The 18,836-nt window shown below is 40.9% G+C and overlaps 2 protein-coding genes across 4 annotated transcripts in view; one reads left to right on the top strand and one right to left on the bottom strand.

The window, feature by feature from the left end:
• Positions 1–3,240: 3,240 nt before the first annotated feature.
• Positions 3,241–7,584, bottom strand: LOC132829101 (uncharacterized). 3 transcript variants are annotated; one of them, XM_060846419.1, is made up of 3 exons: positions 7,493–7,584; positions 6,817–6,964; positions 3,241–4,501 (listed from the first exon to the last, which is right to left on the bottom strand). In XM_060846419.1, the coding sequence occupies exons 2-3, from the start codon at positions 6,835–6,837 to the stop codon at positions 3,386–3,388; spliced, it is 1,137 nt and encodes a 378-aa protein (XP_060702402.1). In that variant the 5' UTR covers positions 6,838–6,964; positions 7,493–7,584; the 3' UTR covers positions 3,241–3,385. The 3 variants fall into 3 exon arrangements, with proteins under 3 accessions (XP_060702402.1, XP_060702400.1, XP_060702401.1); XM_060846417.1 differs by lacking the exons at positions 6,817–6,964; positions 7,493–7,584 and adding an exon at positions 7,200–7,396; XM_060846418.1 differs by lacking the exon at positions 7,493–7,584 and having other exon boundaries at positions 6,817–7,138.
• Positions 7,585–7,667: 83 nt separating this feature from the next.
• fzr1a (fizzy/cell division cycle 20 related 1a) overlaps positions 7,668–18,836 on the top strand; it is a 41,430-nt gene continuing 30,261 nt past the window's right edge. The window contains exons 1-2 of the mRNA XM_060846171.1: positions 7,668–7,846; positions 16,294–16,407. Coding sequence (XP_060702154.1) covers positions 16,339–16,407 — 69 coding nt within the window. The 5' untranslated portion in view covers positions 7,668–7,846; positions 16,294–16,338. The remainder of the gene's footprint in view (positions 7,847–16,293; positions 16,408–18,836) is intronic.

The raw sequence follows: 18,836 nt of genomic DNA, 5'->3' as shown, positions 1-18,836 counted from the left end.
CTGATGCATCTTAAACATTCACACGTGAATCTGGTGTGAATCATGCATCAAAATACATAATAGCAGGAGAAAACATTTCATCTCCTCTTCGTAACATTTATATATAGGATAATACCTTGTTTTACCAATGTTGATCTGTTATCTGTGAAGAACTAGGGTCAACTTTTACACAAGATATATGGAAAATTCCAGATTTTTTTGGCCAAAAAAGGGGATCAACTTTTACATGAGATCAACCTTTACTCGAGTATATACAGTACTTACCTTCTCTCCATGGAGAAAGTGAGGACTGCAGATGTTGGAGACCAGAGTTGAAAAATGTGGTGCTGGAAAAACACAGCAGGCCAGGCAGCATCCGAGGAGCAGGAGAATCGACGTTTCGTGCATAAGCCCTTCTTCAGGAATGAGGCTGGTGCGCCAAGCAGACTGAGATAAAAGGTAGGGGGGAGGGGCTCTGGGAATACGATAGGTGTAAGAAAGTTAAGGTGAGGGTGATAGGGTAGGGGCGGAGAGGTCGGGAAGATGATTGCAAGTCAAGAGGGCAGTGCTGAATCCAGGGACTGGGACTGAGATAAGGTGGGGGGGAAATGAGGAAACTGGAGAAATCTGCATTCATCCCATATGGTTGGAGGGTTCTTAAACAGAAGATGAGGCGCTCTTCCTCCAAGCGTCGTGTGGCCAGGATCTGGCGATGGAGGAGGCCAAGGACCTGCATGTCCTTGGCAGAGTGGGAGGGGGTGTTAAAGTGTTCAGCCACGGGGCAATTGGACTTACCAACCCAACCACCCCGTAGCTGGACATTTTAATTCCCCCTTGGCCTCCTCCATCGCCAGACCCTGGCCATACGACGCCTGGAGGAAGAGCCCCTCATCTTCCACCTAGGAATCCTCCAACCAGATGGGATGAATGCAGATTTCTCCACCTTCATTTCCCCTCCCCCCACCTTAACTCAGTCCCAACCCAATTCAGCATTGCCCTCTTAACCTGCAATCTTCTTTCCGACCTCTCCACACCCACCTATCACCCTCACCTCCTTCCACCTATCGTATTCCCAATGTCCCTTCCCCAAATTCACTCCCCCCCCCCCCCCCACCTTTTATCTCAGCCCGGTTGGCACAACAGCCTCATTCCTGAAGAAGGACTTATGCCCGAAACGTCGATTCTCCTGCACCTCAGATGCTGCCTGGCCTGCTGTGTTTTTCCAGCACCACATTTTTTTACCTTCTCTCCATACTTTCTTAAATAGGCTTTAGACCTTTACACATTCAAGTATGGCAGTAACTGCAGTAAAAAGGGGGCATGGTTTGTCTTCCAAAGATGATCCTGTGCTGGCACAGAAAACTCCCATGGTATGCACCATGTTTCTCAAGAACTAGACATTCAAGTCAGAAACATGGAACTCCAGGACACGGTAAGTGAAAAAGGGCAGTGTCAAAATTTGGGCTGGAGTCCTTCACATTTCTCAAAGATTATTTATTTATTTTGAAGTTGAAGCTTCCTGCAAAATTCCCAAGTAGATGGTACTCCCACACTTTTGTGAGATCCCATAATTGATATGGCAATGTACACTGACATCATCACATTAATCAGAAGACCTGAGCCTTTGTTGGCCTGCTATTAATAAGTGAGTAAAAAATGAGGTCTGCAGATGCTGGAGATCACAGCTGCAAATGTGTTGCTGGTCAAAGCACAGCAGGCCACGCAGCATGTGCTTTGACCAGCAACACATTTGCAGCTGCTATTAATAAAGCATGGGCAAGCATCTGAAATTCTTTTCATAGAATCCCTAAAGTGTGGAAACAGGCCATTTAGCCCAACAAGTCCACACCGAACCCCCAAAGAGTAACCCACTCAGACCTATTCCACCTATCCTATTACTTTACATTTACCCCTGACAAATGCACCTTACCTACATATCCCCAACGCTATGGGCAATTTAGCACAGCTAATTCACCTAACATGCACACCTTTGGATTATGGGAGGAAACCAGAGCACTCAGTAAACATAGGGAGAATGTGCAAACTCCACACAGTCACCAGAGGCTGGAATCAAACCCAGGTCCTTGGTGCTATGAGGCAGCAGTGCTAACCACCGAGTCACCATGCCACCCTAATTACAAAAAACATTATCTTGGCTGTATACAGAATGTCTAAAAATAAAATGTGGATAGAGGTGACATTGCAACTTTTTTGTGGTTGCTGAATTTGGGAGTTGGACAGACATCACATCATCTGCTAGAGTGAACAGATGCCATCTCTCTCTCCCCAACCTTCCATTTAAGCTTTGAACCCCATCTGCAAAGTGTGATTGCATTTGTCTTCCTGCAAGCAGGCAGAGAACTTTCAAAAGACTTCACCTTCCACAGCAGCACTTTCAGAAAGAAAAGACATCATGTACAACCTGAAACTGCTGGCCATGAAACAAAGTCATTGAACAGCTACAGCCAGAGCAGATAGCCATTCAGAACCAGTGAATTCTTATGATTTTATTCTTATTGATCTTTAACTTAGCCAATTTAATCTCATTTGTTCTGTATTTTCTATTTTGTATGTTTGGTTGACGTGTATACATTTTCTTGCAAGTTGTGAGATTCAGGACATATTTTTACATTTTTACCTGGGTGCATTTTTGCACAATAAAACTAACCTCTTACTTGTTAAATTCAGTACATGCTGTCAGGGTAAATCATCCACATGTAATTAGATGAGTATACACAAACTTGGCAAACACTTTTTAAATTAAAAATATTTGTTACAGTTGGAAATTTGATGATTACTCTCAACAATCTACTTCCTGAAAACTTTTGTCTTTCATTCTTTTCTGCAAATTTTTCTGTCTTGTCTTTCTAATATGGTCTTTTGCTGTAATTTAATGATGGCTTTTAAAGATTTTAATCTGAGGTATTAAACTAACCTTTGTGCTAAGTATATTTTTCTTTGGTATTTACTTATGCATTTTTGATTTTTCACTTTATCCGGACAAAGGTTCATCATTATCTTTTGATTTTTAAGTTTCTGTTTAAAGGCTTTTGCAAATAATTGTACAAACTGGTTTCAAGTATGAGAAAATAGTTGCTAAACTGAGCTTGACTGAAAATCCTTGAACCGAGTACACAAACAAAATATATTCTTCAAGACCTCAACAGCTATTCAGACTTCAGCAGCTCTACATTTAACCAACTTACTGAAGGCTGACAGTAGTACTATAAAAATCACAATAGATTTTACCATGATTACAATAAAAAAGGAAATAGCATTACAGGTTTATTGCTACAGCATATCAGTATACAATACCAAGGCATTCCTAACCAATGATGAAAATCATATTGAAAATATATCTTACATTATTTACATAAATGCTATTGTGACAAACTCAAGCTAACAGTTAGCTCTCCCCTTGACTCATAAAGTATGTAGACAATACCTGACGAATTTCTTCGGCTTGCCTATCGACTGTATTATCTGACATTACTTGCTTTGGCTGAGGAAATTCCTCCTGCCTAAGAACACCCCTCCAGTCATTATTAAAACTATCATTATGCTTTTCACAGATATTATGAAGAATGCAACAGGCAGTGATCATTGTTGGAATAAGTTCAAGGCTACAGTCATTCCTCTTGAGAAGACATTGCCAACGAGCTCTGAGTCGTCCAAATGCATCGTCTATCACAGTGTGAGCTTGGCTTAACCTGTAGTTAAACACAAGTTGATGCTGTGTTAGTTTTGCTGTTTCAGAATATGGCTTCAGGAGCCACTCCTGTAGTGGATATGAAGAACTGCCTATCAGCAGGTATTTCACTGGTGTTCTCAGAATATCTCTTGAGCAGTCAGGGAACAGCCTTCCTTCAGTAGCCAGTCTCCATAGAGCAGAATTCCTCAGATTTTTTGTATCAAGAGAACTCCCAGAAAATCCAGTACATACATCCCAAAATTTCCCACTGTCATCAACTACACCTTGTAACACAACTGAATGCCACCCTTGTTTGTTTAGGTAATCTTTGTGATACTGTGGAGGGGCAATGATAGGTATATGGCAACTATCAATGGCACCTACACATTGGGGAAAGTCCCATTTTCGACCAAACATCTGAGCTATTGTTTCATATTCTTGATTAGAGGGCATTTTGAGATACAGAGGCTTTAAGAGAGACACAATGGCATGACAAACCTCTCTTACGCATTTACAGACAGTTGATCGACCTATCCCAAACAAATGACTAATAATTCTATATTCTACATTAGTAGCAAGTCGCCAAAATGCTACTGCAACTCTCTTTTCCAAGGGGAGTGCAGGACGAAGGTGAGTGTTTCGACGAGAAACCATGGGTTTCAGCTTATTACAAATATGAAAAAATGTTTCCTTAGACATTCTGAAATTTTCCAGCCAATCATTTGGCTGAAAGTCCTTCATAACCACACGTTCCCACCAGTCTGAAGTTCTTGGCTTACACCAGATTCTTGTACGACAGTTACACCTACAACCTCCGCGTGCCATCACCATCTGCAAATATCAAAGAAAGTATTATTACAATTGCACTGCTTAGTTATCCAGTGAAACTGCTGAACTTGAGCTATCTTTATTTAAAAGTTATAGTATAAAGTACATAGGTTGTTATAGCCAGCACCTGCTTCCTGATATATGATGGTATTGTAATATGTATGAACATGACAGACATTTACAAAGAAACACACACTTCAGCTATGATAACACAACTGTTGCCAAAAATTTCTTTTGGATGAATATCTTACTAACTTCCTATTTAAGTCACTAGAAATGAGGTTTTAAATTATTATACCTAGGGGAAACAAGCGAAGCTAATTTAAAGCAACTTGTATGCACCAGAACAAATAATAAAACAACATAGCAAGGAGTGTGTGTATTCACAGAATGGATGAACCCACATTTTGTAGGGTTTTTTTTAAAGAAGTATTGACTACAGCAAAGTGTGTTGGAATGAAAGAAAGGGGCTACTGGAACATAATAAGATTTTACCACTTTAGGAAGCATAACAGTATCTCACAAAGTATATACTTTTCAGTAAGGTCTTAAGCTTGCAATAGAATGTAAATTTGTTTTTTCTCAAATTTAGAAAAACAAATTTAGACAGAATTAACCTGAATTCTATTTAATTAACTTCCATTCAGACATTTACAATCAGGTATGGATGGTCATTTCATACGGGCACAGGCGCCATCTCAAGTGTCTCAATCAAAACACAAATACGATTAAAAGAAAAATACATTAGCTTGGCATACGAAATAGGCCTTTGGAATTTTGCTTAGGGTCCAAATATTAGGGTTTAACTATTTCAAAATTCACAATTACTTTCCAATCCAAAAAAGAATTTTGACAATTAGTTGTCTAATTAGGCTAAGGGGTGTAAAAAGTGAGGTCTGCAGATGCTGGAGATCAGAGCTGAAAATGTGTTGCTGGTTAAAGCACAGCAGGTCAGGCAGCATCCACGGAACAGGAAATTCGACGTTTCGGGCCAGAGCCCTTCATCAGGAATCAGGGGTGACCTTATAAAGGTTTATAAAATCATGAGGGGCATGGGTCAAGCTAAATATACGAGGTCTTTTCCCCAAGGTGTGAAAGCCCAGAACTAGATTAGATTAGATTACTTACAGTGTGGAAACAGGCCCTTCCGCCCAACAAGTCCACACCGACCCGCCACCCACCCATACCCCTACATTTACCCCTTACCTAACACTACGGGCAATTTAGCATGGCCAATTCACCTGACCCGCACATCTTTGGACTGTAGGAGGAAACCGGAGCACCCGGAAGAAATCCACGCAGACATGGGGAGAACGTGCAAACTCCACACAGTCAGTCGCCTGAGTCGGGAATTGAACCCAGGTCTCAGGCGCTGTGAGGCAACAGTGCTTACCACTGTGCCATCGTGCCACCCACAAACTAGAGGGCATAGGTTTAGATGAGAGGGGAAAGATCTAAAAGGGACCCGAGACAACTTTTTCACGTAGAAGCTGGTGCATGAAAGGTATGAGGAAGTTGTGGATACTGGGAAAATCACAACATTTAAAAGGCAGCTGGATATGTATATGAATAGAAAGGGTTTGGAGGAATGTGACCAAGCGCTAGCAAATGGAACTAGAGTAATTTAGGATAGCTGCTTGGCAGGGAAGAGTTGGACCCAAGGGTCTGTTTCTGTGCTGTACATCTTCATGACTTGACAAGTTTCAAATCACGTTTTTCTGTTTGGAAAAATAGACTCCTTTTCAGTTCCTTTCCACAAATGCTAAAATTCACATTAGGTTTTAGATCTGAACGTCTGCACTGATGAAGGGAAATTAGTGCATTCACATGTCAGAATTAGTTATCAGATCAAAGCCAACTGCAACACTAAATTATCTACGTTTTAACAAGTTTACGGAACAAAAGTAACCGAAGTTTAGAGCATCCCAACTAAACAAGCATTACAGTCAGCATGCAATAAATCCTATCGTAATTGAGAATAGCTAGTTGGTTTATATAACCACTCTTTCGCCACCGTCCATGCAGTTTCTGAATAAACGCAAACAAGACATTTGAGAAAGAATGTTGCAATTTTACAGCTCAAGAAGCCCTAATCCCACTCCTCTGTTTACCCCACATATTTTGTTTGTATTTCGAATGATTATCGAATTCCTATTCAAAAGCTACCATGATATCTTTCTGATGAGGTACTCTTAACGTTCTCCAAACAGCCCGCCGTCTTAACAAAAAAAACCTCCTGATCTGGAATCAACGATTAAATCTCAATTTTATCGGGTATTGCGGAATATGTCAAAAGTAGGGCTAAATGTGTTTCATACCTTACGGTATTTTAATCTCATCAATAATTTCAGTTGAGATTCTCCTCTCTTAAGTAACGGAATCCAAAAATGCAAAATTCATCTGCCCGCCAAATTCACTTTACACCATTTGTTCGGATATTGCAGGTCTGAGTGAGATTACAAACTCCTGTCGGGATTCAAGTTGTGGACGAGTGAGTGTGGACAAACATCGCCGCTTTAAATAGCTCCTCTTCTGTTTATTTTTTTCGAGTCCTCTAGACAAGAGCTCTAAACGTTGGGATTAAACGCGCGGTCGCCAGTCCAACTTCTTTTTCCCCTGTTGCCCTTTGTGTCGCAGCGCACATTTCGTTCTGTTTTCAATCCCACCACCTCCCTCCCTCCCCTCAAACCTTCCCCCGTACCAAAATCATTTTCCTCTGCCGCTGTTGGAAATACTGCCTCAACCTCAGCCTCCGCTGGGCGTCGTTCCTCCTCTCGATGCTGGCACCCTCAAACTCAGCGCGGCGTTTCATTAACAGAAAGAGGAATAAAAACATCATGGGCACCACCGTCTCCTCCGCCATGTTTCACTGACTGACCTGGGAAGTGTTCACGTCCGAATGGCCCCCACCCCCTCCCGCTAGCCCCGAAAAGCCCACTCCCACCTCGGCATTCCGGATCGGAACCACACTCCCTTCATTACAGCTGGACATACCAATACGGGCCGCGGGATCCGCGCGCCGGAAAGCCTATTATATATTATTTTGCCAATATCGTTTATTGTGATCGCGTAACCATGGAGACTCGCCGCGTCGCCGTGGCAACAGCGCACTTCCTGTGGAGGTTTGAATTCGCGTGACGTCACAATGGTAACGGTCGCCCGGCGCCGGAAGTGCGGTCGCCATATTGTCCGGGCTGCAGAGGGGTGCACGGTCGGAGCTGCTGGGTGAGGAGGGGGATCCGAGAGGTGGATGTTTCAACCGGGAATCAGTGACACGGATGGTTACGTGACTGCGAGTTTTCATCGTGCCGTTTTGTGGAGGTTGCCCTCTCTCACCTTCCATTGCAGGTATGGTGGAGGGGGAGTGAGGATTACTGTGGGCGTGGAGGGGAATACGCCGGTTGCTGACTTTCCATGAAGGTGCCCGATGGCCACATTCCTTCATGGTCAGTGCTCGAGGCTTTGTTTCTTCTCGATCCTGCTGATCTCAGTCCTTTTTTTCTTCAAGCTGTTGTGCAAGGCACTTCTTGCTGGATTTGGGGTTGTCCTTGATGAAGAATAATGTAGCTTCACTGCAAACATGAGAGTGTGTTTTGCTTTGGTGTCTTGGCCAATGCTTCTGTGTGCTCTCTGTCTCTCATGTTTTAAATTCTTTAAAACATGTCAGAGGTAACTTAGATTCATTCATGTGTTTAAGATGACCCAACCATTTTTCACATCCACATTAAAGTAACTAATCTTACAGTGCCACTATTATACGCACATGCAACAATCAGGTTGTGCTTTTCCCCATCGCCAGTATTGGGACTACTGATCGTGAACTTAGTTATGTGGCATTAAGATATCATCATTGGTAAGGGAATGTGCTGCCATTAGTAGTGTTGCTTTTTTAATATGCAGATGAGGCCTTATTTTAAAGATGAAAAATTAAACTGCGGATGTTGGTAGTCTGAAAAAAAACTCCCAAAACAGCTTGTAATACAGCACTTGTTAAGAACTGATGAATGAAAGTTAATACTGTGTCAGTCTTCATGCAATAGGCAAAATGCAGGTGGTGAAAGCTAGACACTAGATATTGAGGGATATATAGCATTGGGTTAAGAGAAAAAGGTAGGGCTGGGACAGGTACCAAGGGCTCAAATGGCACAAGCCCTAGAGGAGTATAGGAGTAGCAAGATGGAACATAAAAAGGGGATTAGAGCTAAAAGTGGACATGAAATGATACTGTCAAGTATATGATTTTTCAGAAGATTTGTAGCTCAGGCTGATGATACGTCTGTAAGTTTGCTCGCTCAGTTTGAAGGTTTGTTTTTAGACGTTTTGTCACCATACTAGGTAACATCCACAGTGAGGGTCTGTGATGCTATGTTCCATCTCCCTCCCTCTCTCTCTCTCATGCATGAGAATTCTTCGAGGCATGGTATTCTAACTAGAACTCCATCAATAAACGCATTGATTTAGGTCCTATCTACCTTTCTTTGAAAAAAATGAACCTGAAATTACAGCACCCACATTAAGAAACCAAGACCTGGACATAGAGATGCAGGACGTATCATCAGTGCTTCACCGGAGGCTCTCACTGATGATGTTACCTATTATGGTGACGAAGTGTCTGAAAACAAACCTTCAAGCTCAGTGAACAGACTTACTGCCAAGTAAATCCTAAATTCTTTTGCAGGTACCTTAAGGGTAACAAGGGAAAAAGTACGGTGCATTGTAGACCATTGTGGTAATTTGTGCCTGGAAGCAGAGGATATTGGTAGAATTGTAAGTGACTGGTTTGTGTCGGCGTTGACTAGTGAGAGGGCCGACATGAGTATAGAAATGAGGGAGAAAATCTGTGATACAATTAAACAAATTACCATTGACAGCAAGATCTGAATGGTCTGGCAGTCTTATAAATTTGACAAATATCCAGGCCCAGATGAAATTACAGGTTGTTGAGAGAAAAAAAGGAGAAAATTGATTTTTGTGAAGATTTGTAGCTCAGGTTATGGTTCAGGTTTGAGAGGATCTGAGAGTTTGGTAAATGGGGTCCAAGTAGATCTGTTTGTTGATGGAGTTCTGGTTTGAATGCCAGGACTCTAGGAATTCCCGTGCATGTCTTTGTTTAGCCTATCCCAGGATGGATGTATTGTCCCAGGCGAACTGTGTCCCTCTTTGTCTGTGTGTCAGGATGCTAGTGATAGTTGGTTGTGTCTTTTGGTAGCTAGTTGGTGCTAGTGTGTCCTGGTGGCTAGTGTCCTTGCAGGATATTTTGTAAATGACGTTTGTTCTGCTGGTTGTTAGTACTTTAGGTCGATTTTATTGCTCCTCGGGTGCTGCCTGAACTGATATGCTCTTCCAGCACCACTAATCCAGAATCTGGTTTCCAGCATCTGCAGTCATTATTTTTACCCTGTTAGTACTTTAGATTCATAAAGAGTTGATTCAGTGTTTTGGAAGGTTTGGGGGCTACCACAAAGCCATGGGGCTGGAGTAGTGTGGTCATCATCTGCAAGATGTTTACAAGAAGGTATAACACATCCAGAGACATGCATGGGAACACCTAGAGGACTGGTATTCAAACTGGAGCACCACCAACAAACACATCAATTTGGACCCAATTTGCCAACCTCTCAGAAAAAGAACTGGAAGTGACCATCCACCACAGCAGACCAAGACACACAAATTGAGTCCATGATTAAGAAAGCGAATGCAATGTTGTCTCTTATGTCAAGAGGGTTGGAATATAAAAGCAGAGATGTGCTACTGAAACTTTATAAAACTCTGGTCAGGCCCCATTTGGAGTACTGTGTCCAGTTTTGGTCCCCACATCTCAGGAAGGACATACTGGCACTGAAACGTGTCCAGCGGAGATTCACACGGATGATCCCTGGAATGGCAGGTCTAACATATGAGGAACGGCTGAGGATCCTGGGATTGTATTCATTGGAGTTTAGAAGATTAAGGGGAGACTTAATAGAGACGTACAAGATAATACATGGCTTGGAAAGGGTGGACGCTAGGAAATTGTTTCCGTTAGGCGAGGAGACTAGGACCCGTGGACACATCCTTAGAATTAGAGGGGGTCAATTCAGAACAGAAATGCGGAGACATTTCTTCAGCCAGAGAGTGGTGGGCCTGTGGAATTCATTGCCACGGAGTGCAGTGGAGGCCGGGACGCTAAATCTCTTCAAGGCCGAGATTGATAGATTCTTGTTGTCTCGAGGAATTAAGGGCTACGGGAAGAACACTGGTAAGTGGAGTTGAAATGCCCATCAGCCATAATTGAATGGCGGAGTGGACTTGATGGGCTGAATGGCCTTACTTCCACTCCTATGTCTTATGGTCTTAAAATGGGACAGTATACCAGTGCTTCAACGGAGGCTCACTGATGATGTTACTAGCTTGGTGACGAAATGTTTGAGGACAAACTTTCCGGCTTAGCGAGCACGCTTACGACCTGAAAGGGAGGAAATATTAAGATGTTCAAAAAGCTTCAATTCCTCTCTGCCCACAGGAGATGCTTGAAGACTTGAGGACAGTGTGGTATCATTATTCAAGAAAGAAGGAACGGATAAACCTGAAAACCATAGGCTAGATAGTTTAACCTTGTTGGAGGGGTAACTTTTGGAAGCAATTCTAAGGGACAAAATTAATCTTGATTTGGTGAACAAGGGATTTGCCTCACAGCACCAGAGACCTGCTTCTGTTCCTGCCTCAGGTAACTCTCTGTGTGGAGTTTGCATATTCTCCCCATTTCTGCGTGGGTTTCCTCCGGTTGCTCCGGCTTACTCCCACAATCCAAAAATGTGCAGATTAGGTGAATTGGCCATGCTAAATTGCCCGTAATGTTAGATGAAGGGGTAAATGTCGGGGAATGGGTCTGGGTGGGTTGCGCTTCAATGGGTCGGTGTGGACTTGTTGGGCCGAAGGGCCTGTTTCCACACTGTAAGTAATTTAATCTAATCAGCATTATTTTGTTCAGAGAATGTCATGTCTTACCAACCTAATTGACATCTTTGAAGAGGTGACCATGAAGATAAGGACAATGCTTTTGATGTAGTCTACTTGGACCTCAGCCAGGCTTTTGGTAAAGATCCCACATGGGAGACTCATAGCAAAGGTAAGAGCCCATGGGATCGATGGAAATCTGGTGAATTGGATCCACAGTTGTCTGAGTGGCAGGAAACACTAATGGTTCAGGAGTGTTTTACTGACAGGATCTGTGTCGTGTGGGGTCCCACATATGTCAGTATTGGGGCCCTTTTGTCTGTGGTTTACATAAATAAACAATTTAGATTTGAATGCAAGATGATTGATCAGTAAGTTTGCAGGTGATACAACAATTGGTGGGGTGGTAAATAGCTAGAACAGCCTTTGTTTACAGGAGAATATAGACAGGCTGGTCAGATGGGTTGATCAGTGGCAAATGAAATTCCAAACAGGTAAATGAGACATGATGCATTTTGGGCAGGGCCAGCAAGACAAGAGAATTCAGAATGAACTGCAAGCACTTTTATGTGCACGTGCAGAGGAACCTCAATTGTCCGAACATCATGGGTGGGGAGTATTTTGTTCGGATAATTCAATGCTGGGGTAACACAGTTTAGCCAAGCATCAGGGTCTTGAAATCTTATTCAAGTAGTCCTAAATACGGATAATCGAGATTCTTCTGTACCCCAGTCCGTTAAACCGTCAAGGTGGCCAGTGGGATACTTGTCTTTGTTAGTTGAGGCATACAGTTTAAGAGCAGGGAAAGTATGCTGGCACTGTATAAAGCATTGTTAAGGACACAGCTAGATTATTGTATGCAATTTTGGAATACATATTAAAGAAAATATATGGTAACACTGTTCAGCTTGCAGTGGAAAGTTATTAGGATGTTTCCTGGGCTGGAGTGTTTTTGTTATGGACAGACCAGGGTTGTTATCCCTTCTAAGGAAATGATTGAAATGTATAAAATTATGAAGGGGCTCAGACAGTATAGATATGAAGAAAAGTTTCCGCTTGATGAAAGGATCAGTGACTGGGAATTTTGAGGAGGATGGTGGGAATCTGAAACTCACTGCCTCTAAGGATGGTGGAGACAGAAATCCTCAAAACATTTAAGTGTTTTGACGTGCACTTGTGATGCCAAGGTATACATGACTATGGGCTAAGTGCTGGAAGAATGGGAATCGATAGTTAGGTGGTTGTTTGTGACCAGCATGGACTCTGATCTGTCGGATCTTTTTATGCGCTGTAGATCTCTTATGACTATATTCTGTACCAGTAGGAACCTGATTTTAAAATCTAGTCAATCATTTTGAGAAAGTAGTATTGCCATCAGTAGTGCTTTGGAAAGAGCCAGTGCATTTTAATAATTAGTAACAGCAACAGGAACTTTTAAAAATATCATACCTTTAAGTTAACATCCAAGAGTGCTTCGCAGAAAATTATGAAATTAAATATGACATCAAGCCACATGATGATCAAAAGGTTGGTGAAAGTAGAAGGCCTAAAGTGTGCCTTAGAGTGTGGATTCCTCTCATTGCAACCAATTGCTGCAACCATTGCCCCATCACTTTTAAACAAAAGAATTGCTAGAGATGGAGGATCATTGTTCATAAGATTGACTCCTATCACCCGGGCAGTTGTGTGGTGTTATGATAAAGTAATTGATTAATTTTAATAATCAATCACTTGCTTTGTAAATTGTGAGGAAAAACCTCAGTAATTTCAGAACCACAGACTACACATGTCGTATCTCAAACAATTTGTGCACATTGTATCCCAAAAAGTTGTTTACTGAAGTAAACCTACCTAATTTGTTTGTAATGAAATAATACTAATGTCTTCCAAGTGATGCTAGGCGGCTTGTTCCATAGATTAATAACTTCGTCTGAGATATACTGCTTCTATAGATAAATTTAAAATTAATGCCCTTTCAAAGGCGAGCACTTTTCTGGTTTGGACAAGGTGAAGTAAGATTGTTATGGACTGCATTGCTGAGAAGCACACCACCTATTCATTTACAGGATGGGCTGGCACTGGCTCGGCCAGCATTTATTGCCTAGGGTCAGTTAAGAGTTAACCACATTGTGGGTTTGAAGTTACATATAGGTCGCAAAGGCAGATTTTTTGTTTTCCCTAAAGGCCATCAGTGAACGAGATGGGCCTTTCTCACAATCAGCTCTGATTTCATGATCATCATGAGGCTCTTCATTCCAGATTTTCATTGAATTCAAATTCCATGCAATGGTGGCATTTGAACCTGGGTCACTGCTTGGGTTTGTAGCTTTATAATCCAATGATAATACCATTGCCTTCCCAACAATTCAGTGTAACTATGCCTAATTCTAACTTTTCCTTTGTTCGGGTTGATATCATCTATTTTTTCAATAACACTTAACTGTTATGCAACTCAGAGGGTCTCTCCTAATGTATTTCCCATTTAAAAGGATGTAGTTTGTTTTGTAAATTCAGAACTCAAGCTTGTTTTATCCAATAGCTATCTTTAAGAATATCAACATTTTACACCTGTTATAATCCAATGAAGCAGGAAAATAGAAATTGCTAAAGCCATTTAATTTGTCTTCTATTGTAGTGATTATATGTTAGAATCATAACAGATTGCTATGATTAATCAACAATCAATGACCATCAACCTATTTTTTTTCCTGTAGGAGAGAAACACACTGCATCCCTAAGTGGGCTGAACAGTAATACAGATGCATTACCTTGAGTAACTTTCAAAGCAGCTCAAATTTCAGTTAGTGTTGTTGCTCTACAAGTTGTAATAGTATCACAGTTGTGTATTAGCATGCAATGTATCTTTAGATAAGACACTTCATGTTTCCAAAAGCTTAAGCTTGATACTCAAACGCTGTATCATATAATATCAAATAGAAACCGCTTTATCAGTTAGTTCAAAATGAAATTATTTTTGTCGAGTTATGAATTACATTTGCTGTGCTAGTTCATTGTTACCTTCCAGTTGTTCCTTGTTATATGTTTTATTTGAGTTTAATGCAGCTTTCCGTCAATATCACTAATATCCACATTATGAAATGTTGTATGTTATTTTTAGGAATAGAAATATTTTTTCTCAAATGATTTGTGCGCAAGAATGGCGGGGGGATTTATTCCAGAGAAACAACTACATTGCAGAATAGATGTTTGTTATTGCATTGCATATTGAATAGTCTTCTCACAAATGAGACAAACCTTGAATTCCATTTGAATTCATAAAATAATATATTGCCTTTTGTGGAATTCAAACATTTAAAAATGTTTCTGATTATAAATCAGAAGTGTGTTTTAATTGGCCTTTCAAAAACAGAAGGAAAGGTAAGATAGTTCAAGCAGACTAAGTGATGGTCTTCAATGAAAGACATGGCTAAGCAGTAATTGGAAAAGCAGAATGGAGCAGAAAGGTTAGATGTGTTGAAAAGGAGCTTTCAGTATAGGGTATGGGGAGGTGAGTTCAGTGTTTGAAGATTTTATGGTTCATTCTTGCGGTTAGACAGATTGGAGCATGGCCAGGCTAGGCCTGCAGTTTTGGTTTTTAAAAATTATTGGTACCATTTTAATTGTACAAGATTCCAATATAGAGGATCTAATTTTTAGCATCATATTTCCCAAAGTATCAAAAACCATCAAATTTATTTTTTAAAACACTGTCATTTTTAATGAAGTAGATACAATTGCAAAAAACATAGAACATTTCATTGAATCTTACAGGAACTTACAGCGTTAAGGATATATTTTAGTTAGGATATCAGAAGAACTCTGTAGGTCTTAAATTACGCAGTGCTGGGATCTCTTGAACAAAAGAAAGTTTAACATACAGATTTAACATCTCATGAGAAAGCTGGAAAGTCGAACAATTCCTTGGTATTGTACTGAATTATTTAGGCTAGGTTGGTGTGTGGACTGGAATGCAGCAATGAAGAAGATTCTTCTGGTATTCAATCTTGGATTCGTATGTGAATTGAAAATAACTGGGTTCTACCATAATGTACAGCTTTATCTTCTGCACTTAACAAGTACATTGAATGATCTTTTGATAAATTCAGGAATTTTGTTGTGAAGTGCAAGATAACAAATTATGAATTATGGTTTGTCTGAATATTGTTTTTCTTTTGTTGCCATATCTCACTCTGTGACCGTAATAAGTGATGCCAATAGTGCAAACAGTTTATTTTACACCTTTATGGAAAATCAAGCTTTAAGTTCTAGCCAATATCCTTGCAAGTTGCTTTAATCCCAGCTTTTTGAAAAAGGTTTCTCAATACCGACCTTTCCTGGCATTGAGTGGGCAATGGTATAGATTCCTTGTACCAACTGTTGTGCCCAAATCTCTCCTCCATAGCACAATATTTGTTTCTCTCTAGATTTCCACCACTCCCCTGCACTATGCCTTTGAATGCATAGTTATGTTACAAGTGCAAGCCAATGGTTCTAAGTGGTCAGCTTGATAGTGCATCATAACGTCTTTCTTCAAAAACAACAAAAAAAGCAAAGACAGGTTTCATTGGGAGCGTGTTTAATCTAGTTTGGACCTTGGAGAGTGAGTTTTGGTTATGTTATCTGATCTCTCTTCTGTTCTCACTGCGATAATAAAAAAGATACGCAGTCTCACTCATTTTGTGCTGACACTTCCAAAAAGTTAGTCTGTCAAAGTTCTGATTCAAACATTCAGACAAAATTTATTTGAATTACAATCAATGAATTGCTGTTTTGTATATTTATCATGCTGACTACTAGTGTAAAAGTTGCACAGTATTGAAGATTTCATTTACTGATTATTGATTCTTGCCTTATTTCAGTGCTGACTCCTGATTCAGCCTTAATCACATTCAACTCCTCTTACCATGGATCAAGATTATGAACGACGACTTTTACGACAAATTAATGTTCAGAATGAAAACAAAGTCCCTTGTGTGAGTATTTCTTGTTGGGTTTCATATTGTGCTTTGATTCACTATTGTTTTCTTGCCTCATTGCCTCTCTCCTGAAGAAGTGCTTGTGCCCGAAACGTCGATTCTCCTTCTCCTTGGATGCTGGCTGACATGCTGCGCTTTTCCAGCAACACATTTTTTAGCTTCATCACTGCTTCTCTCACTGGGTATGCTAAAATTCCGTTAGAAAATGTTAAGAGAACTCTAGCTGTCCTGAATCTCAGCAAATGCACATATGTCTGGGCTCTCAGTCCTCAATCTCTCACATTGACATATCAAGCTTAGCAAATTGTTGACATTATCCTTACCTATGAGCACTGCTTCCCACACCCTTCCTTCAATATTTGGCTCCAATACAAGTACTGAATCCAAATATAACCCACATTTTGGATGATGACATTTGCAATTATACTACTGACTGTTTTTGATAAATATAGTGTAATGATTTTACACATCTTTTATTGCACTTAATAAACTCCTGACAACAGTGTTGAATTAACGGTTAATATTATATAAGAGATCTTCTTATCAATCTGAATTGACTGATTTTTATGTCACTGTGAAACCCACATGGTATTGTCCCAAACAACTTTATCGATACGTTTGTTTAAAGTGAGGTTGGCCTTATCTATAAGTGGTGCTTATAAATGATAAACTATTTTCTTGTAAAGTATAGAGACTGCTTTATGCCCATCTGCATAATATGAACAAAAATAAGTCAATCCATTTTTGGCATTAATCTATTATGGCCTTAATACTTATTGCCAGTAAAGCAAGATGCAAGGGTTCAAATTCTCAAGGCCAAGTGACTAGGAAATACATGACAGTTTGTCTAGGTTAGATTACTCAGTGTGGAAACAGGCCCTTCAGCCCAACAAGTCCACACCGACCCTCCGAAGAGCAACCCACGCAGACCCCTACACCTAACACTACGGGCAATTTAGCATGGCCAGTTCACCTAACCTGCACATCTTTGGACTGTGGGAGGAAACCGGAGCACCCGAAGGAAACCCACGCAGACACGGTGAGAATGTGCAAACTCTACACAGACAATTGCCCAAGGCGGGAATTTAACCTGGGTCTCTGGCACTGTGAGGCAGCAGTGCTAACCACTGTGCCACCGTGTCAACTTAGAACATAGAATATCGAACAGTACAGCAGGGAATGGGGCCTTTAGCCCACAATGTGGTGTCAAACATGATGCCAAATTAAACTATTCCATTATACCTACCTTTGTTCCATTTCCCCCCATTTCATTTATATTCATATGATATCTAAAAGTCCCTTAAGTGCCCTTTATTATATCTGCCTCAACCACCATCCTGACAGTGTGTTCCAGACTCCTACCTCAATCTGTGTCATTAAACTTGCCCCTCACATCTTCTTTGAACTTCCCTCTCTCATCTTAAATGCATGCTCCCTAGTATTGGACATTTCAACTCTGGGGAAAAAGATTCTGGCAGTCAACCCTGTCTACGCATATCATAATTTTATATACTTCTGTCAAGTCTCTCGTCAGCTTCTGCTGTTCAAGAAAAAACAACCCGAGTTTTTGTAGCGTCTCCTTATATCTCATACCCTCTAATCCAGGCAGTGTCCTGGAAAACCTCTTCAGCATCTTCAAAGCCTCTACATCTTTCCTGTAATACGATGACCAGAACTGAATGCAATCTTCTAAAGCTGCATGGCATCCTGACTCTTGTAGTCAATTCCCCAACCAAGAAAGACAGGCATGCCATGTGCCGCATTTTACCACATATCTACTTGCATGGCCTCTTTCAGGGAGCTATGGACTTGAGCCCCAAAATCCTTCTGTACATCAATTCTGTTCAGAGTCCTGCCATTAACTGTACTTTTTCCTTAACATTTGATCTCTGGATTAAGCTCGATCTGCCATTTCTCTGTCCATATCTGCAACTGGTCTATACCCTGCTGTAGCCTTTGAAAACCTTCTACACTATCCACAATTCTACCAATCTTTGTATTGTCTGCAAACTAACAACCCAACCAAAAACATTTTCATATAAATAAGTTTTTATATATATCACAAACAGCAGAGGTCCTAGGACGGATCCTGCGCGGCACCACTAGTCATAGTCCTCCAACCTGAAAAACACTCTTCCACCACTACCCTCTGCTTTTTATGGCAAGTCAATCTTGAATCTACACGGTCAGGTCACCGTGGATCCCATGCGTCTTAATATTCTGGCCTTACTGAAATCCATGCAAACACAACTACTGCTGTAACCTCATCGATCACCTTCATCACCTCGTTGACAAATTCAATTAAGTTAAAAGTTTGTGAGAAGACTTGTAGCTCGGATGCTTGTTGTTGTGGTTCTGTTCGCCAAACTGGGAATTTGTGTTGCAGACGTTTCGTCCTCTGTCTAGGTGACATCCTCAGTGCTTGG

Source organism: Hemiscyllium ocellatum, chromosome 28 (assembly GCF_020745735.1).
Source record: "Hemiscyllium ocellatum isolate sHemOce1 chromosome 28, sHemOce1.pat.X.cur, whole genome shotgun sequence".
Taxonomy (NCBI): domain Eukaryota; kingdom Metazoa; phylum Chordata; class Chondrichthyes; order Orectolobiformes; family Hemiscylliidae; genus Hemiscyllium; species Hemiscyllium ocellatum.
The sequence above is the reverse complement of the archived record's forward strand: the minus strand, read 5'-3'. Positions and strand labels throughout refer to the sequence as shown.